This window comes from Pelobates fuscus, chromosome 11 (assembly GCF_036172605.1).
Source record: "Pelobates fuscus isolate aPelFus1 chromosome 11, aPelFus1.pri, whole genome shotgun sequence".
NCBI classification, from domain to species: Eukaryota; Metazoa; Chordata; class Amphibia; order Anura; family Pelobatidae; genus Pelobates; species Pelobates fuscus.
In genome coordinates this window covers 45,870,725-45,885,004 of record NC_086327.1, presented here as the reverse complement: position 1 = coordinate 45,885,004, position 14,280 = coordinate 45,870,725, and the positions used below count along the sequence as shown (strand labels likewise).

Genomic DNA, 14,280 nt, shown 5'->3' with positions numbered 1-14,280 from the left:
TTACACACGTTAAATTCCCCCTACTCATTACCCACCTCATGGGTATTGCTCTTGAACAGGGGCCCAGTCAGGTGCCCGGCCCTTTAATAGCTTGACCAGGCCCATCAGCCCCAGCCTAGACCCCAAAAGGTAAGCTATGAGGTGGCTGCAGTGTATGTCAGATTGTGTGTATGTATCTGAGTGTCTTTGCCAGTGTATGTATCTGTTTGTGTTTTTCTGTGTGTATGTGTCAATGTGTATATCTATGTGTGTGGGTATCGGAGTGTGGGTGTGTGTGTATCAGAGTGTGTGTTTGTGCCAGTGTGGGTATCTGAGTGTATGTGTGTCTGTGCCAGTGTGGGTATCTGTGTGTATGTGTATGTGCCAGTGTGGGTATATGTGCATGTGCCAGTGTGGGTATATGTGTGTGTGGGTATATGTGTGTGTGTCAGTGTGGGTATATGTGTGTGTGTGTGTGTGCCAGTGTGTATCTGAGTGTCTGTGTGTGTTTCTCTGTGTGTATGTACGGGCCAGTGTGGATATCTAAGTCTGTATGTGTGTGTCAAAGTTTTTGCATGTGTCTGTGTGTTAACAGTGGGTGTAATATGTTGTGTGTAACTGGGTGGGTGGGCCCACGTGTGGAGGCGGACAGCCATCTCCCTGAAATTAGTTTTTGCTTGTTGGGATGTCTGCATTTGTGCATGATGTGTGCACTTTAATAGAGCCCTATGGTGTATCTATCCAGAGAGAGAAAAGACAAATTAAACCAAAATATCTGTAGACTGCCAAAACAAAATCTTTATCAAACTGAAAAAAAAGCCTCTGCTGCGATATTTCTTTTGTAAAATAAAAAAACAAACAGCAAAGATTTGGCAGCCAGACAGATTAATACATTTTCTCATTAAAGGTAGGAGAACTCACCATTATTAGACACTGTAGAGCACAGCCATACGCTGGTGTTATTATCAAGAAGGCAGTCGTACCATAAGTTTACAGTCTCATCCTGAGAAAACACCCACCACGACTAAAATCCGCAAAGTAAAGATAGTTAGTCAGCGGAATGTTCTGTATAAATAAACCAGTTGAATTTTACTTAAAATAACAAATGTGAATGTCAAATACATTTAAATAAAAAAATTAAAATAATTAAATGTTAAACAATAAAAAAACTAATATTTAGCATCAAAGGAACACTGAGGCACCATAAACACTTAAATGCATTGAAGTGGTTATGGTGATTGGAGTCGGAGGCACTGGGTCCAACATCACTACTAAACAGTTTACTTACAGTTTAGTAGAGGTTTTAGATACCTGGCAGCCTGTAGCTTTGCCTCCAATGACCATAAGAAAGAGATGGAGATATGCTTTTACCTCACATCACATGTATTAATACCAATAATTGGGGCAATGATTGGCTTAGAGTACCAACTGAAGGAAAGCCCATTCAGTTATTGACAAAACACAGTTTGACAGAAAGCTGAACAAATATCCAATACCCTAAGGTACCTTTGCTACAGACATTGGACAGGAGACTTTGGGGTTAAACAGTTAGTGAATGGTTTAATTTCTAAAGGTAAGAAAGTGTCGGGGACCTCCAGGTACCATAACAACTTATTTTGGATCAACAGCAAAAACAGAAGTGAGAAAGGCTGAACTTGATGGGCACGTCTCTTTTCAGCCTATGTAACTATATGTGATATCAATAGAGTTGTTGTGGTGTCCCTAGTCATCCTTTAACTACATAGTCTGTGAACTGAAGTATTTACTTACATTGTCAAGGGTGGCAACAAAGAGTATCACCAAGATGATAAGGTGAAAAGCAGTTACGCCGAAGAGTAGGAAACTCATCTTCTGATCTGCTGAGAAAATCATAAAAAAATATTTTAGAGACAGTCATAATGTGTCGTAATGTGTTTGTATGATGAACATGGAGTGTAACTATCCATTAGAATTTGCAGCAATGCATCACACATTAATACCATGATTCACGTCTTATTGTTTCTTTTCTTGGTAGAGTTAGCATATAGTGTAAGATCCCATACTGGAGTAGTGGAGAGTAAAAGAAAACGATCATGGATTATTCACTAAAGCAAGAATTGACGTGAATTCAAAGTCTAAGCACTTTATGAAACATAATCGGGATCCCAAATTTTTAAAATGTATAGGTATCAAAAAATGTAAATTGCCCTGGAGAGGGGGCAACATAAAAAATATCTTAGGGAGATCAGAAATGGAGTGGGTGTTCAATTTACAAACTCTAACCCCCCAGGGCTTAAACGCTGACTTTGATCTATTTAATTTTTTATAATAATATGATTGTTTTTTAATTAATGTCGTTTTCTAATTAATGTCATTTTATTATGTATGGTTTTATGCAGTCAGTCTGGGACTATCCAATTCATAGCTGTCACCTACGGCATTATAGTCTGGGATACCCCCAGCCTGACTGCATTATTGCTTATATGTCTACCACGAATATATATGCCCAAATATGTATAAGCACCTTAATGAAAGCCTACAATGTAGAGCTTCCACTACTAGTTACTCTTTGATAAGTGTCTCATTATATTATTTTATTCTATTTTATTTTATTTTATCCCATCTTAATTATTCTATTTTTTATCCATCTATTACTAATAATGTGTCTCAAAATATCTCTATTACTTTTTGGTTTTATTAAGTTTATCTAAGTGATGTCTATATACTCATTTTAACTCTCCCAATTTGCACATAATGTTATATGTTATACTTTATATGTTATATCAGCTAGTATTATCCCTTTATTTAGAACTAGCCAGTATTTACCCACTTGTATACATATTTAATATGTATTTCTTAATCTAATATCGAAAGGGCGCGCTAAACTACATTTCCCAAGCGCCCTTTCGCCGATTTGCCGATCACGTGACCCACGTGCCCCTCTCCTATTGGCCGCGGGTCACATGATGCTTTATCATCCGCCCCTCCTGTTATGGACATCAGCATTTCCCCATTCTGTATAAGCCGATCACGTGACCGACGCACTACATTACCCATGGTACCGTGCGGGTCACGTGACGTACGATTATTACAACTTGTATTTTCTAAAGTTCCAAACCTCGTTTTTAAAAAATAACGATCGGATATGACCTAAACAAATGTTTTATAAAAGATACACCCCTTTGGTTCAAAATTCTAATCTCAATTTCAAATCTGTTTCTAAATGTACAGTGTATGATTCTGATTGGCCACCTAACTATGATGTCATCTTGGCGCCATTTTTTAAAGTACTAGTGTACCTATTTAAACTATTCTTGTGCCAGGTTACATGTAAAACCATTTTGATAAAGCCCCAGCGGTGAAACGCGTTATGGTTATTTTATATTGTGTTTTAAATAATAAATGATTTTTTGGTTAGATATATGCACCATTATCATTTTTCATACACAACTATAAATTTTATTATTTTTCCTGGCATTTTTATACTACATATCCTGAAGTGGGGATTATACCACTAACGCTATCCAAAAAGTGCAGTAAGACCTGCACTCCTTTTGTGAGTATATTCTATCTTATTTTATTCATCACTTAAAATACCATCAGAGAGCACTATCTGCTGTTTTTATCTCCTTCTCCTGCAAGCTGGACCAAACCCCTGAAGGACAAGCATTAACAAGCACCAACAAATCCTATAAGCGGGGATTGTTCCGCTGTATGCCTACAAACCCAGAGCTGGCTATAGCTCATCTAAATGTGAGTGTAATACTTAAGATCTAATTCTACTACGTTTTACTGTAATACACTCCGCACGATTGGTCCTCTTTTCTTGTGTCTTCCATATTACAAGACGGTGTGAACCATAACAACTAGAGAAGCCACCCCCACAGCGGATTTAGAGACTAAAAACCATTTGATCTTCGGACACACATTGGAACTTTTTTATTATATTTCTTTTTATTATTTTTATTGTTGTACAGTCTTTTACTGGTTATATATTTTTATCATTGGCGCAACCTTTCTCTGTTTTCTACCTTGTATTCTATGTATAGAGGGTTAGAGGGTTACCCTCTATAAGGTCGCTGCCTGTTCAATATATTATTAGCGCTAACCTACACCCCTTTTTTCAATTTTAAAATTTAGGCTAAAATTGCCAATTTTGAATTTAATTCAGCTTTATTTGAGAAATTCACTTTGAATTCATATTGAATTCCCGACATTTCACACTAATGAATAACCCTGTAAGTATCACAGGTAAACACTATCCCATTGTACAGCGCTACGGAATTTGCTGGCGCTATACAAATAATAAAACAATAATAATAATAATATAAGCATAATGCAAAAAGTTAATTAAACTGTATTGTGCAGTGCAGGAGGAGAGTATATTTAAAAGAAGAAAAACTACCACAACAAGAGGACTTAAATAAGAGGGACAGTGGTTTAAAAATAATATAAAGAATTATTACTTTACTGAGAGAGTAGTGGATGCATGGAATAGCCTTCCAGCTGAAGTGGTAGAGGTCAACACAGTGAGGCAGATTAAGCACGCGTGGGATAGGCATAATGCTATCCTGGCAGTGGCGTACACATGACCCATGGGGCCCCGGTGCGAAAATTGATCCGTGGGCCCCCCCCAACCCCCCGCGCTTACTCTGGCGGGCCGGGGCCGCAACACATTGCGGCGGGCACCTGGTCGCAGGGATTGCAGGGCTGCGAATCCTGCGACCGCGGTATGTACGCCAGTGCATGCAGATGCACACACACTTAAAGGACCACTACAGAAACCCAGATCACATCAACTCAATGAAGTGGTTTGGGTGTCAGGTCCCTCTAGTTTTAACCCTGCAGTTGAAAACATAGCAGTTTCAGAGAAACTGCTATGTTTCACTGAGGGTTAATCCAGCCTCTATTGGCTGTCTCACTGACAGCCGCTAGAGGCGCTTCCGCGATTCTAAGACACTGAACGTCCATAGAAAAGCATTGAGTAATGCTTTCCTATGGGCGGTTTGAATGCGTGCGCGGCTCTTGCCGCGCATGCGCATTCGGAGCTGAGAGGCGGAGGGATCCCCTGCGCCAAGGGAGTCCGGCGCTGGAGAAAGGTAAGTGCTGAAGACACACACACACACACACTCACGAACAGACGCATACACACTAGCTAACAGACACACACATTTACTGACAGAGAACCACTCAGCGACAGACATACATACACACTCACTTACAAAACATACACTCTCACTGACAAACACACACTCACTAACAGACATCAAACAGACTCACTAACACACACACAAACACACTCAGTAACAGACACACACAGTAACACACTCACTGACACTCACTAGCAGTCACACACTCAACAGACACACTCACTCACTGACACTAGCAGACACACACACACTCACACTAGCACTCACACTAACACTCACACAAACACACAAACACTCAGTAACAGACACACACAGTAACACACTCACTGACACTCACTAGCAGTCACAAACACTCTAACACACACTCACACTTACACACACTCACACTAACACACACACACACGTTTTTGTTTTTTTTATTTAATCCCCCCAGCCTCCTTACCTTTTGGAGTGCTGAGGGGATTCCCTGGGGTCCAGTGGTGCTGCTGGGCTCCTGGGGGGGCCGGTCACCCGGCGGGCAGTCAGGCTGGCGGGTGCGCGAGGGAGCACTCTCCCCTGAGTGCTTCCTATTCAGCTCCCTCGCGCGCCGCATACTGATACCGGCGCCGGAAGATGACGTCATCTTCCGGCTCCGGTATCAGTGCGGTGCACGAGGGAGCTGAAAAGGAAGCACTTAGGGGAGAGTACTCCCTCGCGCGCCCGCAGGACCGGCCGTGGGGTGACAGCAGGGCCAGCCTCGGGGGGCCCGGAGGTGGCCGGCTCTAGGGCCCCCCAGGAGAAGAGGCTGGCCAAGTGGCTACATACCGGGTTGCAGGGGCGGCCGGGCCCCCTGGTGGGCCGAGCCCGGTCGCAGCCGCGACCCCTGCGACCCTGGTATGTACGCCACTGTATCCTGGATACAAGAGACTAATGAAAGTATTTAGAAAATTGGGCAGACTAGATGCGCTGGTTTTTATCTGCCATCACATTCTATTTTTCTTTGTTCTACCATGGCCAAGCCCTAAACATATTTATTTCAGTTTACCTCAACCTCTTTTGATGGGGACCAAAGTTATATATATTGTGTTTCATTTTAAAGTTTTAAGTTTCACACTGAACCAATCATCGCATAATCACACACAGCCACCACACATATCCCACTCATGACTTTTGCGTAGACGGGGATTAAAGAGGGGAGATGCAGAAGGTCCTTCTTTGAATCTCCCAATGGTTCCTCGGTACCTCCCTGTATTTTAACAATTCGTTAAAAATTTTAAGGCCTCCCAACTTTTCTCCCAGCATACATGTGAGGTCAATATTTAAATATAGTTTTTTATATTTATATATTATTATATTACAGTCGTCAAATTTCAGATGTAATAGGTTCTCGAACTATGGAAGGTTTCTTCTTTTCTCCTTTGGTGCCTATACTATTGAAAACTGTATGTACTACAGGGTAGCAATTTTCATGCACTGTCCAACAGCTGAATAAGTGATATAGTACATGAAAACTTGGTGGACCTGGCAAAAGCAATGTTAGCTGGTATCCATCTGGTCAATGTTCTTACATAGGATTGTATTCACTAAAGATATGACGTGTTCTATCACAAAACTGAAGGTTATTACGTGTAAAGCACAAGAAACATATACATGCAGGGCTATATACTAAACTGAGAATGCAAAGTGGATTTAAAGTGACTTTAACATTTAAGGACAGGGTAGCTGAACTAAAAAGTATAACAGAGTTTCCAGTTCAGCTATTTTGACTTAAAATGTGAAATTCAACTTAAATTCTCACTTTATTGAATAACTCTGATAGTCATATAGTAGGGTTTAAGGGTCCTGCTCTTGCGAACTAAATTTGCAATGCAACTTAATTAATGCTGCAATTTACAACACTTCCAGGAATGTGTTCCAACCACGTGGAATTTACTTCTTTGGTGTTAACTCACCAAGGATGGCTTTTATAAGGTATACAGGAATGTAAGGATTGCCATACTTAGTCACATCGGATACCCAGAATTCTGAGGAACCGCATGGCCAACCACAGACAAAACCACATAATATATTCACAGGGGTGTATTGACTAAATGTACTGCGCTGCAAATATTGACCAAACATTGTTGATTTGGAATAATTCTCCAATTGATTGTTTTTTTCTTTATTTTGTAATTCAGTTTTTACTATTCGTCCCACAGGGTAATTCACCAATTGTGTACTTTCTTAGTAAGTTTACAATAACTCACAATTTAATGGATAACTCTGAAAGATGTGTTAACATTCCACAAGCAATGCAAATTATTATCGTTATCTAAATATATCACTGCATAACGTAAAGGGACACTATAGTCACTAGAACAACTATAGCTTATTGTACACACACTCAGATACACTTTATCACAGCTCTAGAACTGCATATCAGGTAAATACTCTCATTGGATCAAGAATAAGTATAGCATAGGATTCCTGTGTTTCAGTGTCCTATGTAATAGGTCCAAATACTTTACCTCATCCACAAACCCTAAACTATAATGAAGTTGACTTAATGAAGCTATTGCCTCCCATTAATACTGAAGTATTTTGTTTTATATATAGAATGCAAAAGTTTTATTTCTACTTTTTTACTGTTATTTTTGGCTTTCTCAGTATTAGCCATCAGGACTGGGGATATGTAATGATTATTTTTTTATGCAATACCAACCATATTGTTTCACAGCTTTGATCTACATTAACAGGATACAGGCTGGTCCAAGACATTGTGCTGCTTGGGTCCAACAACTGCTGTTTCTCCACCAGGATGGCACATTAAACTTCGACTCCTGAAGCCATACCCAAACAAAGAATTTCCCACACCCATTGAACATAAAAAGCTCTAGTCACCCCAACTCAAATTTCACCTCCACTGCTGCCTTATGGTTGATTTACACTCCTCTACATTCCCAACTGATTTTCCCAAGTATTGCTTACCCTTACTTTCCTAGCTCCTATATAATTTCTAAATTCCATTTTCTCATTCGCATGTGTTGACGGATTCATTGCTCCACAACCACTTTCCCTCCAATTCAATAAATCTAGCCCCTCTACCCCAAATCATTGACCTCAGCAACTTTCCCCCAAAATTCAATGACCCACTTCCCTCCCCTCCAAATTCATGGAACCCAGTCACTTCCCCTAATTCACAAAACTACCCCCAACCCCACTTCTCTGCAGACAGACACTTCCTAATTTCAATAAACATAGCCACTTCCCCCAATCAACTGAACCCATCCACTCCCCGACCAATTCATTTAACACACCCACTTTCCCTTAATTCATTAACCCACCTAACGGCACAAAAAAAAACCCAAAACAATCCAATAACCACAATTGCAATAAAACATAAATCAGGGAAACATATGGAGTGTAAAATTGATACTGGCTGAGCAGCAAAGAAAGAGGATGGATATTATTGGAGGTTTGGCTTTAAGGTCCTTACACTTTGTTCATTGATCAGGTTTTCTCTTGTGTCACTTTGTTACTGTTGGAGGTTGAGTAAAGAAAGTTATGCAAAATACGAGCCTCCTGTTCTACCTTAAAATTCACACTCTGATTAAAGGACCACTATAGGCACCCAGACCACTTCAGCTCAATAAAGTGGTCTGGGTGCCAGGTCCCTCTAGTTTTAACCCTGCAGCTGAAAACATAGCAGTTTCAGAGAAACTGCTATGTTTACATATGGGTTAATCCAGCCTCTAGTGGCTGTCTCATTGAAAGCCGCTAGAGGCGCTTCCGCGCTTCTCACTGTGATTTTCACAGTGAGAAGACGCCAGCGAACCTAGGAAAGCATTGAGAATGCTTTCCTATGGACTGACTGAATGCGCACGGCTCTTACTGAGCATGCGCATTCAACCGTTGACGTCCAAAGGAGGAGGAGAGTCCCGAGCGCCAAGGGGGAGCCCGGCGCTGGAGAAAGGTAAGTGATTTAACCCCTTCCTACCCCTAGAGCCCGGCGGGAGGGAGGCCATGAGGGTGGGGGGGACCTATTAAAACTATAGAGTCAGGAAAACGAGTTTGTTTTCCTGGCACTATTGTGGTCCTTTAATAACTTTTATAGTATGCTATCTTACATGTTTTATTTTTAATATATATTTATGGTATGTAAACCATTAACCAGTGGAAAAAAAAAAATATGTTTGGTAACATATATATATATATATCAAAAATATTGAGGTGAGATCAAACACGATAAAACTCCCACAGTGAAAATAGAAAATTACTCTTATGCAGTTTCGAAATGTTCTCCTTGTTCTTTAGGACGTCCAGGCCTGTTTAGTTAACAGTGCACAGTGAAAAGATGTTTAAATCCATGTAAGGAGAAGCTGACAGAACTACAGCTATCAGAGTTGATGAAGGTCAGTGCAACATCTACATATTGCCAGCAGTCTACTCCCCAGATGGCAGAGATAGCTATTATCCTCTCCCTGGTGTCTGTGGATATATAGGCTTTTACAATTAGTGTTTATATTAACCATTTGGTTGCCAAGGGGTAGCTGACACACTGTAGTCTGTTGTTAATAGTAGGTCAGTATGTATTGAGAAGTGGTAAGTCTCCAACCAACTTACACAACTAAATCAAAATAGCCATGCTGAGAGGAAACCCTTGTTGGGCCAAAATTTGTTGTAATCACAATTTTTTGTTAATAAACGTTCCAACTGCTGCCATTTTATTATATATTACGGTACTTAGTTTATCTACGGCATATCACTTGTCAGTACTGTCATCATTATTGTAAACTCTGCATGTTCTAGTATGTGGTCATTTCAGGGTATTTTTTTGTTTTTTTAATTAGTTGAAATAATGTTTTTCCTCATTACAATTTAGACTTAAAATGACATTTTGGGACTCAGTACTGATTGTTTATGAAACAATCTGCCCTTCAATAAACGCAACATTATCAAATCCTTAAAGGGACACTCCAGGCACCCAGACCACTTCTGCTCATTGGAGTGGTCTGGGTGCCAACTCCCACTACCCTTAACCCTGCAACTGTAATTATTGCAGTTTTTCATAAACTGCAATATTTACATTGCAGGGTTAACTCCACCTCTAGTGGCTGTCTATTATACAGCCACTAGAGGTCACTTCCTTGTTTCTAGCACAGGTTTCCTGTGCTAGAGCGTCGCTGGACGTCCTCACGCTGTGTGAGGACCTCCAGCGTCGCTCTATTCCCCATAGGAAAGCATTGAAATGATTTTTCAATGCTTTCCTATGGGGAGACGTAATGCGCATGCGCGGCATTTCCGCGCATGCGCATTAGGTCTCCTCGGCCGGTGAGCGAGATTAGTCTCGCCCACCGGCCGACGTAATCACTAGGAGGAGCGTCGCGGAGGCGGAGACAGCGGCGAGGGACATCGCCGCTGTCCCAGGTAAGTGACTGAAGGGGTTTTCACCCCTTCAGTAACCGGGGATTGGTGGGTGGGAGGGAGAGGGACCCTCCAGTGCCAGAAAAACGGATCGTTTTTCTGGCACTGGAGTTTCCCTTTAATATTCTTCATCAGAATCGGTTTGTGGGTTTGTTTTTTTAAGGTTTTTATTGCGTAAAAAAAGACATATAAAAGCATGAACCATATTGCAGGAGTAAAAGCGTGGTATAAAGAACATTACAATTCGCAAGTATTACAGCTTGGTACGAAGAAGCATGACAAGTATAGGTAATTAATCATGATGAACTTGTTAACATAATATCACATCACAGTAGAGTAGTAGTAACATACATCGTATACTGGTTGGGTGAATTGTTTAGCGGATGGTGTGTGAAGAATATAGCCTGGGTAACCCGTGGGTAGACCCGGCCTTATGTTGGGACAGCGGGTCTTTTGTTGCTGAATCAGTGGTGCTGTACGTTATAATATGCCCAGTGATGGGTGTGGTGAGTCTATGTCTATGTACAGTGTCCAGGTAAAGTATGTCCGGGTGGGTTGGTCATGAACTCCAGTGGCGTACACACGAACCATGGGGCCCCGGTGCAAAAATTGATCCGTGGCCCCCTGCGCTTACTCTATGTGGATCACCTATGACTAACTATCAGGGCAAAGGGGAATCCCCTCCTATATTTGATGCTCCTTGCCCAGAGTAGGTCGGTAATTGGTCTAAGCTCTTTTCTTGCTTGAAGCGTCTTCATCAGAATTTTGTATATAAAACTGTTGGTTAATGTAGTAATAATGGGACAGTCTCATACGGAAACCAGCGGAATCAGTAGGCACATTGCATTGTTAACTTCTCCCCTTTTACAAGTCTGCACCACTTTTCAGAGCACAAAACTTTTTTTAGATATATAATCTTATGTGGTGTTTTGTATTCTGCTGATGTCAAGATTTAACATGCAAATTTAATTTCCACACAAATAGCAAAAATATGGGTTTTGTGAGCTACTGTTTTAAGATAGCTGAGCATGGAAAAATACAGTTGTGAATATTGAGAAAGTGCCTTAGCACCCCAGCAGCCATCTTGTTCTTATATCAGCCATGTTTTCCCTCTGTGTGACTTTGTGTGCATGAAGGGTTAAGTTTTGACATGTGTTTGTGTTCTTTTGCTCCAAGTAGTCTTATAAGAAACAGTTTTTTCTATTCAATTATCATAATGGAAAACAGGTACAGGTGGGTTATCACCTTAGGACCTTAGGTTAAATGGTCAAACGTGATTGATTCAGAAGTAGATTCATAGCAGGATGAGTAGATTTAGAGGCAACTAATTATAGGGTACTGTGTTTTCATTGGATACAAGATATGTATTGATCTTTTGTCACTATGCTATTTCTGGCATGTAAGCTGTGTTGTTTAACTGTATATAAGTTATGTGTTTTTCATATAGGGGAGGGCAAACGTTTTTGACTCTCTCCTTGTGCACAAGCAATAAAGGAATTTGTTTATTGAGCTCTTGCGTGAAGAACCTGTGTTTTACGTTAATGAACATTTCACACAGTTAATAATATTAACATTAATGGACCAAATATCTGAAAATTGGTATAGCTGATATATATATAGTATAACTGCTTTTTACATATTTTACACTGTAGTTACTAATTTGATCAAAGGCAGACTGTAGACACCTTCTGGCATACTATGGCTTCTTGAGGCTATACGTCATTGTGCAAAGAGACAGGGCCAGGCAAACTATGCTGGTCGGAATCCCCTGACTATGACATATTGTTGCTGACTATCATGAAAACTATAAGCCAAGGACAACCAAGGCACCAGAAGGGAAGCAGATGTTTTATATCACAAGAGAAACTCCTTTGGTACACGAACACTGGATTTTGGTGGAAATATATTTGATACAAAGAAACAGAACCAGTGCACATAAAAAGATACAAGATTAAAACTTTCAAGGTTACTAAAATACACTTATTTCTATTTTAGTACTTGGGTTTTTGAACATTTTCTCTCCACTGATATAAAGCTACACCCGATTTACTAGATGACAAATTTGAACTGCTTTAGAAGAACAGACAGCTACTGAGTGAGCAAAACAGATCCTTAGGAAATCGTGCAAGAAGGTGGGGTGGGGGGGGGGGGGGGGGAGCTGCCTGAGTTTTGTCATGCGTACTGCAGCACAAAACCAGGATACACCACTGAATAGACGTGCAATTTGTTTCGTTCTGAATATATATACCGACGAATTTCGTGAAATTCTGACATTCGGATGCTTACGAATGTCCAAAGTTCGAATTGTCGAAGTTCCGAACCAAATGGCAGAAGTCCTGAAATTGCCAAAGTTCCGAAAGCGGGTTAGGGTTTAGGTTTTGGGGGTAGAGTTAGGGGTTAAGGGTAGGGTTAAGGGTCCAAATTATCGAAGTTCCGAATTGCTGATGTCCCAAATTGCCGAAGTCCCGAATTTCGGAAGTGCCAAACGAAACCAAATGCCATTTCTCCGAATTGCTGAAGCAGACAAATATTTTTACTTACCCGAATTTCCGAACCAAACCAAATATTTTGCCCATGCACATCCCTAATATCTAAAGTAAGTTCACATCTGATTGAAAATGAAATATTTTTTTTCATGAAGGCCGTGTGAGTCAAAGCCAAGGGAGGTGTTGCTAAGGCTACACGGACAGAAGCAAAAGTGATTTATTTCCTAAACGGCAGAGAATTAAGCAGCAAAACTTCAGAGGCATAGTCTACATTACAACATTTTTATTAAACTAAAGTTGTTTTGTACTATAATATCCCTTTAAGTACTTTTCTTATTCTATCTTGTTCCATGGTGTGTATGGGATTTAAAAAAAAAAAAAAAAGACACAGAGTCCTTTGGACAGTAATTATGATCTAACAACCATGATGATTTTTCCTTAGAACCCAAGAATTTAAAATGTTTAAAAGTAGCAATGATTGCTGTAGTATTATAATAGTATTATTATTAAACAATTACCGACATCATAAAAATCATTACTACCAATTAAATAATAAAGAAAGTATTTAAATACATTATTAATACGACATTTTACTCAATTCAACATGTGGATTTGTCATTCTTTGATTCTATTAGGGCCATATCATGTGTAAGATCTAAAATAACCACAGCAAGGTGAAATAAATGGTGTTAAAGCATATATCTTGTTCAATTTAAGTCGAACAGTGTCCCTAACTAACAGCTCCATTTATTCTGTGCTCAAGGCCATTTCCTAATGAGCTTTGCAAGTTCCAAATTGAGTCATTTAAAAAGTGATAAAAGAGGCTTCACCTGTTAAAATGATTGGTTATTTTTTACTATCTAGTTTGATCAGGTATAATTATAATAAATAGTGTGCTCATTTTCTTAGAGATTGCGATTCCATAAAAAGACGCATTGTAAAAAGAATCTTTGTGTAAAGAAAATCTAATCCTAAAACAACATTGAAGATACAATTCTACAAGTAATGTAATGAAATACATTGTTGCCAGAGTAAAAAATAATAATAAAATGAAGGCTAAATTAAATATGTCATCCTCAGGTAGGTTTGCATTTAATCTACTGATTGTGTAAGTGATGTGAAACTTTCAGGAAATATATATATAATTATTATGGTTAATACAATGTTAAACAAAAATCTGCACACCAGTCAAGCCATAAGACTTGCTTTTCCCACAGAAATCACAAATCTGCACTGATGTTACTATCACAAAGGATTCTGGGTGGGCATATGCAAATTAGAGCCAGGGAGGAGCGTGGGCGGAG

At 39.9% G+C, this 14,280-nt stretch overlaps 1 protein-coding gene across 2 annotated transcripts in view; it reads right to left on the bottom strand.

Annotated features, from left to right (window-relative positions):
- Positions 1-14,280, bottom strand: part of EMP3 (epithelial membrane protein 3 (MAM blood group)) — a 90,180-nt gene that overhangs the window by 24,012 nt on the left and 51,888 nt on the right. The window contains exons 2-3 of one of the 2 annotated variants that reach the window (XM_063437088.1): positions 1,750-1,838; positions 901-1,003 (exon numbers count right to left, since the gene is read on the bottom strand). In XM_063437088.1, coding sequence (XP_063293158.1) covers positions 901-1,003; positions 1,750-1,827 — 181 coding nt within the window. In that variant the 5' untranslated portion in view covers positions 1,828-1,838. The remainder of the gene's footprint in view (positions 1-900; positions 1,004-1,749; positions 1,839-14,280) is intronic. The other variant, XM_063437089.1, reaches the window with a different exon arrangement.